At 37.5% G+C, this 20,061-nt stretch overlaps 1 protein-coding gene across 6 annotated transcripts in view; it reads right to left on the bottom strand.

The window, feature by feature from the left end:
• The window catches only part of BCAS3 (BCAS3 microtubule associated cell migration factor), a 494,341-nt gene that overhangs the window by 441,209 nt on the left and 33,071 nt on the right, over positions 1-20,061 (bottom strand). For all 6 annotated transcript variants that reach the window (XM_037069813.1, XM_037069810.1, XM_037069814.1 and 3 more), the window contains exon 6: positions 6,032-6,113. In XM_037069813.1, coding sequence (XP_036925708.1) covers positions 6,032-6,113 — 82 coding nt within the window. The remainder of the gene's footprint in view (positions 1-6,031; positions 6,114-20,061) is intronic.

Genomic DNA, 20,061 nt, shown 5'->3' with positions numbered 1-20,061 from the left:
TGTTTCCTTTTGCAGAATATTAAATAAACTCACTTTGGGGCAAACACTCAAATTCCACATATTCTGCAATGACTGCACAGAATGCCCTACTCCTGTGACTCCAAAGAAACACATCATAGTAGGGAAGGACCACAATATAACAAGGAAAAAATCTATGAAAACTAGAAGTTGGCAAAAGAAACAATCAAGAAATATAACAGAGCCCTAGCCGGCGTGGCTCAGTGGACTGAGTGTTGGCCTGAGAACCAAAGGGTTACCAGTTCAATTCCCAGTCAGGACACATGCCTGGGTTGCAGGCCAGGTCCCCAGGTCAGGGTGTATGACAGACAACCAGACAGATGTAACTCTTGCACATCGATGTTTCTCCCCCTTGTCTGTCTCCCTTCCTCTCTCTCTAAAAATAAATATCTTTAAAAAAGAAAACAAATGACAAAAAGACAAAAACTTTAATTTAACTATTAAGAGTTACTGTGATGACAAAGAAGCAGGGAAGCACAAACCATTGATCTGAATAAATGCCCATTAAATACAATGATGACTTTCTTTGGGAAAAGAGGACCCATAAATCTTTAGTTTTTCATTTTTAGTTAGAGAACAGATTTTTCCCAGAAATACCTACAGAAAAGAAACTTGATTTTCTTTTAGGTAATAATTTTCAAAAGATTATAGCATATAGAAACACTCAGCAAATATTCATTACCACTGTATATCAACCAAATATTCTGTGATACAATAAAGATATGAAAACAGCCTACAAATCTAGCAATAAGAGAAAAATTAGCAACTAAAATATTTTTTAAAAAATACAGGACTTCCAGCAAAGACGGGAGGCATAGGTAGACACACTGTGCCTCCCCACACAACCAAAATTAAGGACAACAAAAGTTTAGGAACAAAAAAACTGCCAGAACTGACAGAAAACTGAACTGTACGGAAGTCTGACAACCATTCATCCAGACCAGTAAGAGGGGTGGAGTCGACGGCCAGCAGAGAAGGGTCACAGCAGGAAAAAGCAGCAGTTGGTGGACCCAAGCTTGGGGAGGCAACAAGTAGACCCAGTGAGGTGTGCAAGGTGACTGGCTGACCATGGACACACATTCACACGAAGATAAACCAGGTGAAAATTGGCAGCAAGACAGATGACATAACCCAGGGTCCCAGTGCCAGGAAATAAAGCCTAACGGCACTGACTGAAAACACTTGTGGAGGTTGAGGTGCCAGGAGAGACTCCCAACCTCACAAGAGAGTTCGTTGGAGAGACCCACAGTGTCCAAGAACATACACAAGCCCACCCACCCAGGAGCCAGTGCCGGAAGGGCCCAATTTGCTTATGGGAAGCAGCAGAAGGGACTGAGATCTGGGAGAGAGCAGATCAAGCGCCATTGTTCCCTCTGACCCCACCCCCACATACAGCGTCACAACCCAATGACTGGGTTGCCCCACCCTGGTGAACACCTAAGGCTCCTCCCCTTATACATAACAGGTGTGACCAGACCAAAAAAAAAAAATGGTTCAAACAGAAGAACAGATAAAAGTCCCAAAGCCGATACATCTAAGCGACCAAGAGATAGTCAACCTCTCAAATGCACAGTTCAAAGGACTGGTGATCAAAATGCTCAGAGAATTGGTTGAGTTTGTTGCAAATTAGATGAAAAAAATGAAGTCTACACTAAGTGAAATGAAGAAAAATGCACAGGGAACCTATAGTGATGGGAAGGAAATTGGAACTCAAATCAATGGAGTAGACCATTGAAGACCAATGGAAGAAAGAAACAACCAAACAGAAAAGAAGAAAGAAATAAGGAAAAATGAGGAGAGGCTTAGGAACCTCCAGGACATCTTTAAACCTTCCAACATCCAAATTGTAGGGGTACCAGAGGGGAAGAGGAACAGCAACAGGTGGAAAATTTATTTGAACAAATAATAAAGGAGAACTTCCCCAGTCTGGCAAAGGAAATAGACTTCCAGGAAGTCCAGGAAGCTCAGAGAGTCCCAAAGAAGTTGGACCCAAGAAGGAACACACACCAAGGCACATCATAATTACATTAACCAAGATGAAAATAAAGGAGAGAATTCTAGAAGTTGCAAGAGATAAGGGGACAGTCACCTACAAAGGAGTACCCATCAGACTGTCAGCGGATTTCTCAAAAGAGACCTTACAGGCAAGAAGAGGCTGGAAAGAAGTATTCCAAGTCATGAAATCCAAAGACCTACATCCAAGATTGCTCTATGCAGCCAAGCTTTCATTTAGAATGGAAGGGCAAATAAAGCACTTCTCAGATAAGGTCAAGTTCAAGGAGTTCATCATCACCAAGCCCTTATTATACGAAATGTTAAAGGGACTTACCTAAGAAAAAGAAGATAAAAAATATGAACAGTGAAAGGACACCAAACTCACAGTTATTAACAACCATACCTAAAACAAAAGCAAACTAAGCAAAAAACTAGAACAGGTACAGAACCACAGAAATGGAGATCACATGGAGGGCTTAGCAATGGGGGAGTGGGAGGAGGAGAAGGGGGGGAAAGGTACAGAGAATAAATAGCATAGACGGTAAGTAGAAAATAGACACAGGGAGGGTAAGAATAGTATGGGAAATGTAGAAGCTAAAGAACTTGTGACACATGGACATAAACCTATGACACATGGACATGAAAGGGGGGAAATGTGGGTAGGAGGGGGTATGCAAGGTGGAGGGGAATGAAGGTGAGGAAATGGGACCACTATAATAGCATAATCAATAAAATATATTAACAAAAAAAATACAGCCCAGGCTGGTGTGGCTCAGTGGGTTGACTGTCATACCAAAAACCAAAAGGTCCCGCCAGGCCACATGATTGGGATGTAGGCCAGGTGCCCCACTGGGGACATGTAAGAGGCAACCAATCGATGTTTCTCTCCCTCTCTTTCTCCTTCCCCTCCCCTCTCTCTAAAAATAAATAAATAAAATATTTAAAATGAAATAAATAAATAAAAACAGTAAGTCCTATAACAGCACATACCACTGACACTGGCTAAGGAGCAAGAAGAGTTAGAAAGACATCATTCTGGAAAACAAAACAGCAAATGAAAAAGGCCTGAAAAAAGAGGAAATGTAACCGGTTCAATATAACTATCACAAAGGAGTGCTGTTGAGGTGAGGAAGGGAAAGAAGGAGGAAGAGGGGGAGAAAAGTGGTTAAGGATGACCAAAATTATGCTGTAAAAATACACTGTGAGAATTTCACTGCAATTTGACTCACATTAAGGAGATAATCAACAGAACAGACTGCCATTTAAACTACTATGAAAAGCATACTCCATTTATTCAAGAAGGTAGACAAGAGGGCAAACATGTAAAAAAGACACTGGACATCTCTCCATACACACCCATGGACCCATGCGCACACACACACACACACACCCCGTCTAAAAATGGAAAATACAGTGTCTGAGATGAAAAATTCACTGGGTAGGTAAACGATATATTGGATACTGCAGAAGAAAACATTAGGAAACAAGAACAGGTACCAACAGAAACTACAGCTATGGTACATTTATACAAAGGAATATTACTCAGCCACAAAAAAGAAGAAAACTTTACCCTTTGCAACAGCATGGATGGACCTGGAGAACATTATGCTAAGTGAAATAAGTCAGTCAGAGAAAGACAAATACCATATGATTTCAGGACAATGTATGACTCAGGAAACAAAACTGCAAAGTTTCAGAATACTGGGAACAAAGCCAACATTCTACTGTAGACAAAAGAGGAAAACAAGCCATATACAAAGAAAAAGGTATCAAAATGGCTTCAGACCCTTCAACCATAACACGAAACCAGTGCCTTCAAAATTCTGAATTATTATTATTTACAAACAAGTACTATTACCCAGCCAAATAATCATTCAAGAATATGGAAGAGGCCTGGCTGGTGTGGCTCTGTGGATTGAATGCCAGCCTGGGAAATGAAGGGTTGCTGGTTCGCCTCCTGGTCAGGGCCCATGCCTCGGTTGCACACCAGGTATCTGGTTAACAGTGTGCAAGAGGCAATCATTTATTTTAAAAAAGAAGAAAGAAAAGAATACAAAAGAATAAAGACATCTTTAGACAAACAAGGTCTACCACACATCCCTTTTCAGGAAACTTCTTAAGGACTTATTCCAGCAACATAAGCACATAAAGCAATATGGGCAAAAGGGAGGGATGGGGTACTCTTTTTCCATTTTACATATTCAGGTGCATATATAACTTTGATGAAAATAAATCTAAACAAATTAACCAAACACAATAAAGGCGATATTGTGCAAGTCAAAACTGAACATTTAGATATGTGAAATTATATTTTAAAACCTAATATTCTTTAAAGTAAGCATATTATTGTCAATGGAGGAATTTTTTATCCTTACCCGAGTATATTTTTAATTGCTTTGGGGGGGAGGAAGAAACAGAGGGAGAGAAACAATTGGTTGGCCCCTGTACATGCTCTCACCAGGGATGATAGAGCCCACAACCTAGGTACGTGCCCTGACGAGGAATCGAACCTGCCCCCTTTCGGTGCACAGGACGACATGCTAATCAACCGAAACACACCAGCCTGGACAGAAGAATCATTTTTTTAATTAGACAAAGTAAATTAAACATACTAAATTCTACTAGCAATATTAACTTCTATAGCTTTGCTGAGAAAAGTTGAGCATTAATAATCGATGTAAACAAGAGGTTCATAAATGAAATGCAACAAAAATCTGCCTCCGTCAATTACATACAAAAGAAACAAAGACGTAGAACAATCCTTAAGCAATAAAGTTCTTCTTGATTTTAACCATCCACAAAGCTGACTATACAAAAAACTTTCCAGAAAATAATGTTCTGCACTCTTCTCTGTCAAAAGATTTCACCAAAATACAAATGCAACAGACAGTGGAGCAAGGGGAGAGAGTGCAAAGGAGAGAGAAAACAGAGCTGGTATCTGTATATTTCACATAGTTCAACAACAAGGAGAAAAATCTCCACATGATTTCAGGATGCTGTTACCTTACCACCTCCACCATTGCTGTTACAGTTAAGCAGATTTAATCACTACATTAATCTTTAACATTACTTACGCATACAATAATGCACATGGTAGTTTTAATAAACATCATTCTCAACAATTTAGGGAATTAATGAGAACTGCTTAAAGAAGTATTATGAGGAAGATTTCCCAACTTCTGGCTAAACTTTAAAAACATAATAGAATTAAAGTACTTTAATATCCTCTTTTAAAAAGTATTTTGAAGTATGCAAATAATATTAATAATAAGATTGTTTTTAGTACACATGTGAAAACATGGAGTGAACACAGACAAGTTAATGAGAAAATAGAACCTTTAGAAAGCTCAGATCATTAGGCATCCAAACAGCAGATTTAATTTTAAAAATGTACTTGATTTTAAAAATAATAAAAATAAAACATGATCTTTAAATACAAAATTCAAAAAACATTCATTATTAAGGCAGAGATCCAAGGTCAAAAGCCAGAAAATATTCTTCTGACGTAGCTGGAAATGCAAACAGCACGCTCATCTATAATGAAGATAATGACGGAAAACCAAGCTCTCCAAGGCAGTAAGTATAACAGAGAAGAAGAGCAGAGACACAAGAACAACAGAGACCTGGGGAATACCCAGAGAAGAAAGGTAAACCAGAAACTTAACAAAAGCAGCAGTAAGCAAGGAAGGGGTCTGGGAACAGTGATGCCATTAAAACCAGGAGAGAAGCGGGCTTCCAGAAAGAGCCAGCCAAGTCAGAGGCTAAACCAAGATCAAAGAAGAAGATGATAAATCAAAACCACAGCAGAAAGTGAATGGCCATATTGAATTGGTTAAGATTACCTACTTCCATCTCAACTGACAAGACTAAGAGTTTATCTTGGGGGGAGGAGGAGAAAAGGTATAGACACTTAGAGGAAAACAGACTTTAGTTATCATTCTTGCTGTCGTCTGTAGTCCAAGACCAATAAAAGAGAGACTTTCTCAATGATTTGTTTCTTCTAAAAGGATACACTCACCAAACTGTGGAGCAGGCAAGATTCTGGCCGCCCGAATTGGGCCATGTCGAACGGAAAAGAGCTCCTGAGCTTCCCCACTGATCTGCATGGAAAACAGAAAAAAGATTGCAGTAAATGAAAACACAGGTCAGTACACAATCATATGAAAACAAGATTCTTAAGTGTTATCATAATTTATTGTTATCTGAAATGTAATTCACAGACATACACCCATATACATTTATGGTTGATGATACACATTAAATATATTCATATCCTAAGTTATCTTTAAAAATTATAAGAAAATGCACTTGATATGAATAGAAGAATAAATGGTCTGCCCTGAAGTCCATAATTTTTATCTTTAATAAACGACTAAGTCAGTTCAGTTCCTGCCTTCCATTTTAAAGCAAAGCACCTATGTTTTCTTTTAAATTAGTATCCAGTTTTCCATGTAAGTAAAAGATAAATATTCTTAAATATCTTTTGCCCTGGCTGGTGTGGCTCAGTGGATTGAGCGTTGGCCTGTGAACTGAAGGGTTGCTGGTTCAATTCCCAGTCACGGCACATGCCTGGGTTTTCGGCCAGGCCCCCAGGGAGGGGCACGCAGGAGGCAACAGGTCCATGTTTCTCTCATATGTCTATGTTTCTCTCCCTCTTTTTCTCCCTTCCTCCCCTCTCTCTAAAAATAAATAAAACCTAAAAATATTCTTAGTTATTTTTAAAAGAAGATCTTAAATGCTGTACTGACTTTCACAAATATGTTGTAAAAGAAAAGGTAAAATATATTGCAAACAACACTGAAGTGAAATGTCAATGACCCAGTTACCAGTTATGGTTCTGCAACTGACTAGCTATTAACCACCTTGAGTAAATCATTTAACCTCTATAAACTTTTTTATGTTCTTTCTTCTTTCTTAAACACATTTTTAATAAAAATATATACATTCAAGGTATACAACAGGATGATTTGATACGCATATACCCAGTAAAATGATGACTGCAGTCTCTCCTCAGAGTTGTCTGCATCACGTGAGGAGACGACCTGACCCCTGTTGCTCATCACATGTCCAGTACCCCATGCAGTATAATTCCCTACAGTCTTCACGTGGGAACACTTGATCTTTGCACTTATCCACACTACAGGACTCCAACTTTGCTCCATTTGACCAGCACCTCCCCACTGCCCCCACTGAGAAGGTAAAGGTGCTGAAAGATATCAAACATACTTTTAATTTCCAAATTCAATGAATAAAAGGGGCATGTAAGCATCATTAAACATCCTCATTTTCACTATACAAATAACACTGTCTGAATGCCCATTCATTTTGAGTCCTATGAGATTTACGCCTCACGTATAAAGAGCAGTATAACCCACTAATCCAAAGGCAAAGGGGGCAGGCTAATACATGTGCCAAGCACGCAAAAACAACTTTTTCAAAATCAGTGGTTCAAGAGAAAGTTTACTGCTAATTGGAACAGATTAAATTTGAGTTAAGAAAGCTTTCCAGACTACTTTAAGTGGTAATGTAGTTCCCAATACACTTTCACAGTTGTCAAGTGTTCAATGGAATACGTCATATCCGATAGGGAAAAAGGGAAACATTATACGATGTTCTAAATATCCTAGAACCTATAACAAACATAATAATGATAAACATTCAATAGAGGAAACATGCTGATGGTATCTTTTTCAAAACAGGCCTGCCAGACGAGCAGTTTAAAATATCAACAATGTATACATTATTCAATAAAAGGCTTATAAATCTTCCAATATTAAAATATGTCTGTAGAACTGCCTTTTATATTAACTACTTTTTTAGATCTTCATCTTCTCTTCTATCAGAATTTAAGTGCTGTAACCTATAATATTTTTGTTTCTTATAAATGTTAAATTATGGTAATGCCTAAAGAGCCATCATATTCATTTTCCTTATAAAAGTCATTACAACCTATTTATTGGCCGCAGTGGCAAATCCGTGTAATAGCACCTGGGACGCGGAGGACAGACGTTCGCTCAGCTCTTCCAACTAACTGTGCAACAGCGCCACCTACCACCAATCAGACACACGGAGGTTATAAACCCAGCTAGCAAACTAAGATTTTCCTCTCTACAAATTCCTTTGTGAACATTAATTTTGTAAATGAAAACCAGGGCCATTAGATACTGCAGCTTTTAAGTCTACATTTGTTATTATCATCAAATAAAATTTTAAACTGAAAAAAACCCTTTATTTAAAAGTCACTTTGTTCAATCTCCCACCCAAAGTAGTAATCACACAGTCTCTGAAATCTAAAAATCACCAAATCTAAAATCTTTTATTTTAAACACACTTTTACTGAAAGGTATATCACTAATGTAATCAATTACACTACAGATGTATTACTGGCTCTCCCCACCAAAGCTGCCAAGTCATTTACTTTATGAAAATAAATTGTCTCTTAGGCAATGGATATTCTTCTGCAACACACATACTATTTCTATTAACAAGGAAATAAAAAATAGAACTTGTTGGGGTAGAGGGGTAGAAGGGGACTAAATGGTAGTGGGAAAAATACAATAAAAACAGAAAAAAAAACAGAAAATAGAACTTGCATTGAATTTATAATTAGGATAATGAAAAACACTTCTCACTATCACAAATAAGGTTTATACCTATAACAAATCATAGTATTCTAACACAAAATCTACTCTATACTACTATCTCCATATGCCACAGGTCTAGCACTTAATTTTTAGTCCTATCAAATAAAATCCTAAAATTTAAAAAAAATTAATCATATTTAACTGAGCTCCTGTACTAAATTACAGTAAAAAAATAAAGAATAAAACAAACCTGCCTTGGCACGCTCACAATACAATACATGTTTGTTATCACTGGATTAATACACGAGAGCTCACTGTGATACACAAAAACATTTTGAAATCTGAACACACAATGCTTTTCAGACCAATGGCTTTCAAAACAAACCTAAATGCCAGCTTCTACTCTAAATCCCTTTTTAAATGTCCACCAACAGGTAGAAAAAAAGCATTAGGACTGATTATAAAATGCACCCTCACATTCATTACCTATCCTTCACTGCTTGTAAGTTAAGTTCCTAGAAGTTTTGTTTAATTATAACATAAGGGAAGGAAGAGGGGAAGAAATATTCTGTCACTACTGGTAGATATTTGTGAATATGTTAAAACCGAGATTGCTACAAGCATAAGTGTAAAGTATCCTAAGTGAGCCACAAATGTCAAACTTCCCGGAGGCGAGAACTCTCTATGTGCAAATTCTATACTGGACGACTATTTCCAAACAGACAGTGCTACTGAAGTGTATACAGATGAGATGTGCACATTTTAGAAAGGACACAGAGAGGATGGACATGTCCTGCTTTAGCTGCCATTTTCAATTGCCTCTAGTATTCTCTACATTGTGTTCACTGGCAATTTTGCTCTCAAATAAATGAGTGTCAAGGCTGATTACATTTCTAAAGGCTTTCAAAGTGATTTTTAGGTTTCTTAAAAAGAGCGCATTGAAAATGGCAAAGAATCTCAGAGATGAGGATTTTATAGATCCTGAATAGAATTACCAGGAGCTGTAAATTCACTTTTAAACCAACAATGATAATAAATCCAAGGGTAGAACTAGAAGGAAGGAGTGTACCAATGTTCCACCTTCCTGGCAACTGCGGTTACTCGGGGAGAGGAGGAAACTTCTCCGATAGCTCCTCCTGGGTCTCTGCCTTTGTTCTTACTGGCATTTTAATTTCTGATGACAGACTTTTGTTGTTTGGAGCATAAACCGGACGTACCAGTTTGGAGGCACAATAAGGAGAACAAAGAATGATTTGTTCACACTGTAGGAAAAAAATCTTTTCCAACCATAGAAAATAGCTTTCGCATGGTGAAAATATGCAAATTACATACCAAACCAAAAAAGTTGGGGGGAAAGTACAAGTTTAGAATCTCACAACTCAATCTAAGGCAAAAGGAAATTGTAACAGCCGAGACAATAATACACACAGAGAAAAAGCTATAAAAGTTGTGGGAGAGCTTTGTAAGTACTTTTTGAGAATTCTAAAAGCAAATGAAGGTCATCTAGCCCTCAGAACCAAACTTGTCTCTGAAGCCCCCCTGACTTTTCAGACACATCTGACTACAAAATGGAAAATTTAATCAAAAACCAAGGACAATAATGATAATGCCTTACAATGGCGCAGAATGAGGACAAGGGTACTTAATTACAGCTCAAGCTACCCTTTTATTTACTTATTTATTTTTAATAAGGTCTCAGTTTGTTTTTTCTAATTGATTTTTAGAGAAAGAGAGGAAGGCAGGAGAGAAACATCAATTTGCTGTTCCACTCATTCATGCATTCACTGGTTCCTTCTAGCATGTGCCCTGACCAGAGATCAAACCCACAACCTTGGCACATAGAGACAACACTCTAACCAACTGAGCTATCTGGCCAGGGCTTTTGTTCCCCACCCCCACCCCTGCACCCCCCACCACCACCCCTCTCCCCGCACCCCCTGCCAACTACCAGTTAGGCACTGGTCAAAAAGAGAATTGTGGTCTGCAATTGATTCTTTTTAGCAAACATCATCATAACAGGTATAATAGAAGTAACACATAAATCATATGTATATGTACAAATTAATAAATTTTCAATGTTGATACACCTCTGCTATCCTCACAGACAACAACAAACAGAACATTATGAATACTCAGAAGGTCCCTCTATGCCCCTTCCTAGTCACAAAGCCATCTCAAGAATAATTTTAACCACTATCCTAAACTTGTAATACTTTATATAAGTTTTACTTGCTTACGTTTATTTAAATGAAAACACATATTGTATACAGTAATCCCCCCTTGACTGTGGAGCTACAATTCCAAGACCCCCCCACAGAAGCCTGAAACCATGGATAGTACTGAATACAGTATATATACTATGTTTTTTCCCATAATACATACCTATTGTAAATTTAATATATAAATTAGGCACAGTAAGAGAATAACAACAATAATAAAATAGAGAAAATATAACGATATACTACAGTAAGAACTGTGTGCCAATATCTGTATTTCAGGTTATCCTTTTTTAAAAAAGATTTTATTTATTTATTTTTAGAGAGAGGGGAAGGGAATGAGAAACAGAGGGAGAGAAACATCAATGTGTGGTTACCTCTCACATGCCCCCTTCTGGGGACCAGGCCTGCAACCCAGGTATGTGCCTTGACTGGGAATTGAACCCACGACCCTTTGATTCACAGTCCGGCACTCAAATCCACTGAGCCACACCAGCCAGGGCACAGATTATCTTTCGAATCAGCTGTAACAACTTGCCAAATATCTCATTAATTAATCAATGAAATAAAATTTATGATACATCCTTTTCATACTTGTGATTGTCATGATCTTACCATTTTCTTTTTAAGATTTTACTTATTTACTTTTAGAGAGGGGGAGAGAAACATCAATGTGTCAGAGACACATCAATCAGTTGCCCCTCACACAACTCCAATGGAGACCTGGCCCTCAACTCAGCCATGTGCCCTGACTGGGAATCGAATCTGCAACCCTTCAGATCACAGGCTGGGACTCAATCCATTGAGCCACACCAGCCAGGGATATCTTACCATTTTTAAAATAATTTCATAAAGAATACTGCTATAAATATTCTTGTACATATCACTTGGTGGACATATTTCTTTTGGGTATATATTTTTGGGTATTACTTCTATATTAGAAATATTTGTATATTTTATAGATTTTAATGAGATCTATAAATTTTAATAAAATAACTTTCTATTTACCAGTTTACACTTCCACCAGCATTGTTAAGAGTTCTTGCTGTGGCTAGTGTGGCTCAGTGGACTGCACACTGGCCTGCAAACCAAAGGGTCTCCAGTTTGATTCCCAGTCAGGGCACATGCCTGGGTTGGGGGCAGGTCCCCAGTGGGGGGCTCATGAAATGCAACCACACACTGATGTTTCTCTCCCTCTCTTTCTCCCTCCCTTCCTCTCTCTCTATAAATAAATAAGTAAATAAAATCTCTCTTTTTTTTAAGTTCTACTTGCTCCACATCCTCTCCAACAGTTAGTGTCAGCCATGATGGGTATTCAGTAACATTCACACTGTGGTTTTTACATTTTCTTCATGACTAAGAACTTTGCTTTTATATACTCATTGGAATTTAGTAATACTATTTCATGAATGACTGTTAAAGTCTCCTGCCCAATACAGTTACCTGATTTTTAAAAATTATAGATTTAAATTCATTAGGCATAGTGAACAAACTGTATAAATCAGTCTCTGGAAAAAGCAATGCTGCCTCAAAGTAAATATATACATAGTCTATTATAGTAACCCTCCATTAGGGCAAATGATGTGAGACATTTGTCCTAAAGGACCCTTGGTTTCCAGAAGTATATATATAAGATAAACAGTACAGAATATGAATGAGATTCAAGAACTCATTTCAGTAGTTCTGGAAAAATAAACCAGTTTTGTACCTAATTGAATTCAAATTTTAATTCTAAATCCTACCATAAGCAATCTTTCCACCCAACTAATGTATAAATGGTTGGCTTATACCAAAATAATATCCCTTGAAGTGAAAAATATTGATTTGTAAAAATTCATATGACCATTCAAAGAAAACCAGTCTCTGCTAAAAAGAAGAAGCATACAAAAATCACTGTTTCCCCTACAACTCAAGTAGTTCAAACACAAAGCATAATGACCAATAGTTCTATTTCTTTTTTTTAAGATTTATTTATTTATTTTTAGAGAGAGAGGGAAAGAGAGGGAGAAACAGAGGGAGAGAAACATCAATGTGTGGTTGCCTCTCTCGAGCCCCCTACTGGGGACCTGGCCCCCCAACCCAGGCATGTGTCCTGACTGAGAATCAAACCAGTTACCCTTTGGTTCACAGGCCAACACTCAACCACTGAGCCACACCAGCCAGGACTGTTTCCTGACAGACACTTTAACAAGCTTTAATCTTTAAAATAAAAATAAAATAAAATAAAATTTTAAAAAGGTACTGATTTTTTTTACGTACTTTTCAAAATGGCTACATCATATGTCGCAAATCACTTTTAGGCTGAAAATATGAATTAAAAGAGTAAGCCACCAGACATGAAAGAAAATAGAGAAAGAATTCTTCACGCGCATCCCAAGCACATCCTGACTTTCAGTCAAAAATATGTTTACACAAAGTTCTCTGGACAAGTAATGGTGCTAGTTCCACCTAGGATGACTAAGGGGGTCAGTGCAGTCCACTGGTGGGGCCCTGGAAGTCTTATTTTTTCACCAAAACAATGGCTTATGGCAACAATGCCAAATATGTACTGCATGCCAGATCATCAGTTACAAATACCACACAGCAACAACATCGACAATTCTAACAGTTTATGAATTAGACTTGTGTTTATTAACGATACCGATTTGCTAAATCTGAGTTTAGCTTTTAAAGTAAGGGTGATGACATATCGATCTAACAAGGCAACTATGTTAAACCATGTATTTAAAATACATAACACATAGTTGGCACTCAAAAGACAGTTAAATCAAAAAGATGCCTGCTGAATAAACGAACTGATAAATAAATGACTGAGTCTATATTGGCTCATTATTCAGTCTTAATGGTATTAAGTATAATTTGCCATTGCCCCACTGTTCTTAAAGCACATTAATACTTAAGACCTGGAAATTTGTTATAATACCATATCATAAAACGCACTCTGGCACAACTCATTCTCGAACCCACTGATATTTTACTTCTGTGCTTTCTGGCTTGAGGAAAGAACTGCTCCGGAGATGCTAAGCAGCAAGTCGTCTGCACAGATTTTATCACACTGCTCTTCCCTCTCCTGCTCAGTACCAAGGCAGTCTTCCATCCTCTTTGACAAACACCTCACACTCCTTTAAACCTTTATGTGTTTATATAATGTTTCTACCTGCAACAGGTTTTCCTACCAACAGTAATATAGCAACAGCCCATTTAAATTAACAAATTTAGCCTAGCCCTGGCTGCTGTGGCTCAGTGAATTGAACTCCAACCTGCGAACCAAAGTGTCTCTGGTTCCATTCCCAATCAGGGCACGTGGCTGGGTTGTAGGCCAGGTCCCCAGTAGGGGGCACGAGAGAGGCAACCACACATTGATGCTTCTCTCCCTGTCTTTCTCCCTCCCTTCCCCGCTATCTAAAAAATAATAAATAAAATCTTTAAAAAAACAAAAATTGCAAATATATATAAATGTAATGTTACCAATCTTTTCTAATTATTTCACATGTATTAATAACCCTCCATACAAACACAACCAAAACGAAGTTCCTTAAAAAGATCATAGTTTAGTAGTTTTAAAGTTTAAAAGTAGCAGCAAATAAAATGTTTCACTAAGGAGAAAAATGTGGACTATAGACTTTAGTTATTAATAATGTGTCAATACTGATTCAACTTTACAAATGTACCTCACTAGTGTAAGACGTTAATAGGACAAAATGGAGGAAGAGAAGGTACACAGAAATTCTCTGTACTTCCATTCAATTTTTATGTAAAACTAAAACTGTTAAAATAAAGAATATATACAGGTGGGGCAAAAATAGGTTTACAATTGTGAGTATGCAAAATAGTTTATTCTTTAATTATTATTATTATTAACGTATTTTCTTCACAAACAACTGTAAACATACCTTTTTTTAAAAAAAGGTTTTATTTATTTATTTTTAGAGAGAGGGGACGGGAGGGGGAAGGAAAGACAGAGAAACATCACTGTGTGGTTCCCCTACCGGGGACTGGGTCTACATCCCTAGGCATGTGCCCTGATTGGGAATTGAACCAGAGATCCTTCGGTTTGCAGGTTGGAGCTCAATCCACTGAACCACACTAGCCAGGGCTGTAAACCCACTTTTTGCCCACCCTATATACAAATTTTAACATTCCCTAATATCCACTGCTCCCTAAAATAGGGATGAAAGGTAAAAATATAGAGAAACGGGGGAAATAAATAGACAATGAGTTCTTATACTGAAGAACTCAGTTTCTAAAGCAACAAAACATCGTCACTTAGCCTATTAAAACATAGCCAAGTGCTAGAAACAGCCTAAGTGCCCATCAGCAGATGAATGGATTAAAAAACCATGGCACACTTACACAATGGAACACTATGCAGCAAAAAGAAAAAAAGAAGGAACTCCTACCTTTTGCAACAGCTTGGATGGAACTGAAGAATATTATGCTAACTGAAATAAGCCGGTTGGCAAAAGATTAATACCACATGATCTCACTTATAAGAAGAATCTAATGAACAAAATAAACTAACAAGCAAAACAGAACCAGAGACATGGAAACAGGGAACAGACTGACAGCTGCCAGAGGAAAGGGTTGGGGGGGAGCAAAGATGGAAAGAAAGGGAAGGGATTAGTCAAAGAACGTGTATGAATGACCCATGGACATGAACAACAGTGTGGGGGCTGACTGTGGGAGTAGGGGGTGGACAGGGCAAAGGAGGGCAAAGGGAGAAAAATTGGGACAACTGTAATAGAATAAACAAGAACAAAAAAAATTAAAAAACAAGTATTTACCATAGTTATCACTTTGCTAATTGTTTCACACTTAACAGTTTTCTGTACTGATCATACAGATAACTCAAGTGAATTAATCACTTCCTTAAAAGATTCTTCTCATTACTTACTTTAAAAGTCACAAGAACAAATTTTTTTAATTAGGGAGAAAAGGTAAAACTAAAAAGAGAGGTAGGGAAAGGGGTGGGAGGTATCATCTTATACTAAGGTATTTAATTTAGTTGCTCATCGACAAAAGGACCTCACTGAGCTACATGAGTGGCTATTGTAACTACAAAGCAATCTCCAAGAAGAGCTGACAGTCTCTCTCTAAAGTCACCCTGTGAGCCCATTCGATGATGTACTTTCATTTTAGACATAAGTAAACACAGAAAACTATCCCCCAAAAATGACCAGACCAAAGAAGCATCAGAATTTCCTATTAACACACTGTATTCAAAAAAGCTTTTAAACTCAGGCCTTTTTTCTCTCACAAGTCTTACTGCCAGGGGGTGATTTTCCATATTATAGCTCAGCTCCAACAATTTCAAAAACTTAAGATAGCACAGTTTGAGGAAAGTATTCCTAACAGTAAAAAGTAATTCTTTTGAAAGCTCCTAAAATTAGGAGGAAGAAGGGGACAAGTTTTTTGTTTTATTTTTGCTTACCTAACCACAAATGGTCCAGTCAAAGTGTCAGTATCTCCATAACCCATTCTGTATGCCATCAGGGAAGGAAAGAAAGGCAAACCACAAAACCCACTTAAAACACATACTTGTGAGGACTAACGACTTATAGAACAGTTATTTGCTAACCACATAAAGCAGACAGCAACCGAGTCTGTATTTTGGTCTTGACACTAAAATCAAAATACAAAACTTGAGGCAAGAAGGAAGTGAGTTTCAAGAACAATATTAAACAGGCAGAACACAAATAACAAATGGGACTTGTAATCACAGTTTCATACTCCCAAATTTTTGCACACAGAGAGAGGAGTATTTTAAGTCGATTTTAACCTTTCCCCTTCAGCCTGATTTTTGAAAGGAAGATCAAAGAAAAACAGTTTAAACTCACAGGGCCCTTCAGCTATGCAACACAGATTTAGACATTACACTTCAAAACACCAGCCATTACTTCAGCACCACCAGTCCAAATACCATTCCGAGCTTTGAAGCAGCCCTAATGGTATCTTCCATTTGCAAGTAACACTTCTGTAGTCAAAAGATCTTACTCAGGGTAGATGTTAATGCGAAACCACTCAGGCGACCCAGACACGCAGGCCTGGAGGCAGACGGGAAGGTGTTCAGAAGTCAATGTAACACCATTACGGAGAGTGTCAGCCTAGCAGCTGTCATAAACACTTCATAATCACTCAGAAACACAAACTGGATTCCCTTCAACTCGCTATTTTATTTTGTGCCGAATGTGACCAGTTGAAAAGAGAAAGAGAGAAAACAGCGCTACAGATAAACCAATTTGGGCTTACAGCCTTTTTCCACTTTTAAAAGACTGAGTCTGTCATATTTTATTGGGATTGTAAACCTATCCTGATATGATCCACTGACTGAAGATGGTTTTGCAACAGATACCTAACCAAGGAGAAAGTGATCACATTAAATGAAAAACTAAGATTTTTCTTTTATAAAATAGATTTCATACTAACGTGTAAGGTTGACAAGATGATTAAAATATGACAAAACCAATTGCAGCAGGAAGTAGAGCAACTAGAACTCTATGGAAATGCAGACAGAAGTGTAAAACGCGGTAATCTCTTTGGAAAACTCCAGGCTATTGCTAATAAAGTTAAGTATATGCCTGACCTACAACCAAATGATTCTTCTCTTAGGTACTTACTCAAAACTATAGTGCATATATCTACTATTATGTTCATATAATTATATTCACTGAGGCCAAAAGCCAGAAACACAAATGTTCACCGTAAGAATATCTTAATAAACTGGGATATATTTAATAAGCAAAATAAAACACAATAATAGAAACAAAAATAAAAAACACAAACTACTGCAACATGTGACAACAAAGAAAGAGGTAAAAAATACAGTGAGTAAAAAAGACACACGAAAGAGTCAAGCTGTGCATCTCTACTTACATGAAGTTCAATACAAGCAAACAAATCTGTGGTCAGAATAGTGGTTAGCTTACATAGAGGTAGGGGGAATACTAACTGGGGAACTTAATGAGTAAGAAAAATGTTCATTATTTATCTATGTGTACACCTATGCATACATACTTATGTAAACATACATATACACACAAAGAATTATCAAACTACAGACTTGAGATTTGTCTATTTTATGAAATGCTATAACAATTTCTAAAAACATATCTATCATAAATCAGCTGTGACATGTGAGATGTTGAAATATTATTCAACACTGAAAAGAAATGAGTTTTCAAGCCATGAAAAGACATGGGAAAAAACTTAAATGCCTACTACTAGTGAAAGAAGTCGATCTGAAATGGCTACACTGCATGATCTCAACTACATACATGACATGCTGGAAAGGCAAAACTACACAGACAGTACAAAGAGGTTGGGGTGAGGAGGACAAAGAATTTTTTCTGTTCTTTATGATACTATAATGGTGGATACATGTCTTTATACAGTCATTGAAATGCACAGAAAACACAACCCCAACAGTGAGCCCTAAAGTAAACCATGGACTTCGAATGACACAGGTCAGTGCAGCTCCATCAGTTACATCACACGCACCACTGTGATGTGGAATGTGGACAGTCGGGAGGCCGTGTGTCTGTGGAGGCAGGAGATACACAGAAATGCTCCGTACCCTCCACTCAATTTTGTTGTGAATCTAGAACTGTCCTAAAAAATAAACTCTATTTTTTAAAATGGCATCCACCAAAGAAGCTGAGCTCGTTAAAAATAAGCTTTCATTTTTTACATCTATAAAATGGGAATACCACAAAAATTGACAGAATAAACGATAATAGACAATGTGGCTAAAATAATGTATGGTATACTCTGATGATTTAGGTTCATATTATGAAACTTCACTAGGCAGCACAAGTGTCAAAACTCCCCCAAGCATCCCATCACGCCTCTCACTCCTCAATGCCCTACAGTGCTCTCCTCACACCCCATCGGACCGCCAGTCTCATAGGCCCGGTTTCCCAGCCTCAGCGCCATTGACTTTTGGACTGGACAAGTCTTTGTTGCGGGAGGCTGGCCTATATACTTCAGGATGTTTAGCAGCAACCCTGCCTTTTACCCAGTAGACGCCAGTAGCAACTCCAGATTGTGACAACAAAAAAAATGTCTGCAAACATAGTCAAATGTCTCCTTGGGGGCAAAATCACTTCCATTTGAAAAGCACTGACACAAGCCTGCAATTAAGTAGTGACATTTTACACAGCCAGAAAGCAATCTCCTCAAGGTCTTAAGTTACATTTGTATCTCCTAACAGTTGACATAGACCCTAAAGTTTCAGTGTTGCTGAATGGAAAAATTATGGTGCTATTAATTAATGAAAATGGAGATTTAGGGGAGGTATAGGTTGCACATGGGATAGAATGACAGCAAACAGCAAGAGACTATGAACCTTAGTTGGATATTTCTTAAATTGAGTCTCTAGCACATTTAGATTAAAATATCCAATGAAAGGTTGAAATCTTAAATTTATTAAGATTGTACATATGTACATATACACATATATGTAATGTATATATAAACATACATATGCATATACATATATCTTACTAACTGCCTGCCAGCATGGGTTGCACCAGAGATACAAAGACCATTAAGACATAATCACACCCTGACTGGTGTGGCTCAGTGGACTGAGTTCTGGCCTGTGAACCACGGGGTCACAAGTTCGATTCCCAGTCAGGGCACATGCCTGGGTTGCAGACCAGGTCCCAAGTGGGGTGGGGGGGCACAAGAGGCAACCACACATTAATGTTTCTCTCCCTCTTTTTCTCCTTCCCATCCCCTCTCTCTAAAAATAAATAAATAAAAATCTTTTTTAAAAAGAGACATGAGCACAATTCAAGGGGGGTTTAAAAGAATTCTCCTATCTGCTCATGTAAGGTCAAGATTCCCAGAAAGTACTGGAATGCACAAGCACAGGGAATCAAAAAACAGAAAATCAGAAATTCTTCATTTAATTCACTTGGTTCTTGGTCCAAACCTTAAACATTAAAATGAATGTGAGCACTAATTAGGAAATAGAAATACTAGCTCAATTTCTTTTAAAAGTCTCCTAAAAACCAGTATTTCCTATTAACTTACTTTTCTCAGGAAAATGAAACAACTGAGCACTGACAATAAACTCAAATAAATATTGAAAAAAAACAAGTTTAAAGTACTTAGCACTTTAATTTTAATATTTATAAATACAAACATATTTCAGTCCCTTTTAAAAGCAACACTTACTACACATTCACAGTAAATCTCTGATAATCTTAATTACACAAAACACCTTTTCCTATCAAATTATACAT

The sequence above is a fragment of the Sturnira hondurensis genome, unplaced genomic scaffold (genome assembly GCF_014824575.4).
Source record: "Sturnira hondurensis isolate 20B ecotype Veracruz unplaced genomic scaffold, ASM1482457v3 Scaffold0018728, whole genome shotgun sequence".
Taxonomy (NCBI): domain Eukaryota; kingdom Metazoa; phylum Chordata; class Mammalia; order Chiroptera; family Phyllostomidae; genus Sturnira; species Sturnira hondurensis.
The sequence above is the reverse complement of the archived record's forward strand: the minus strand, read 5'-3'. Positions and strand labels throughout refer to the sequence as shown.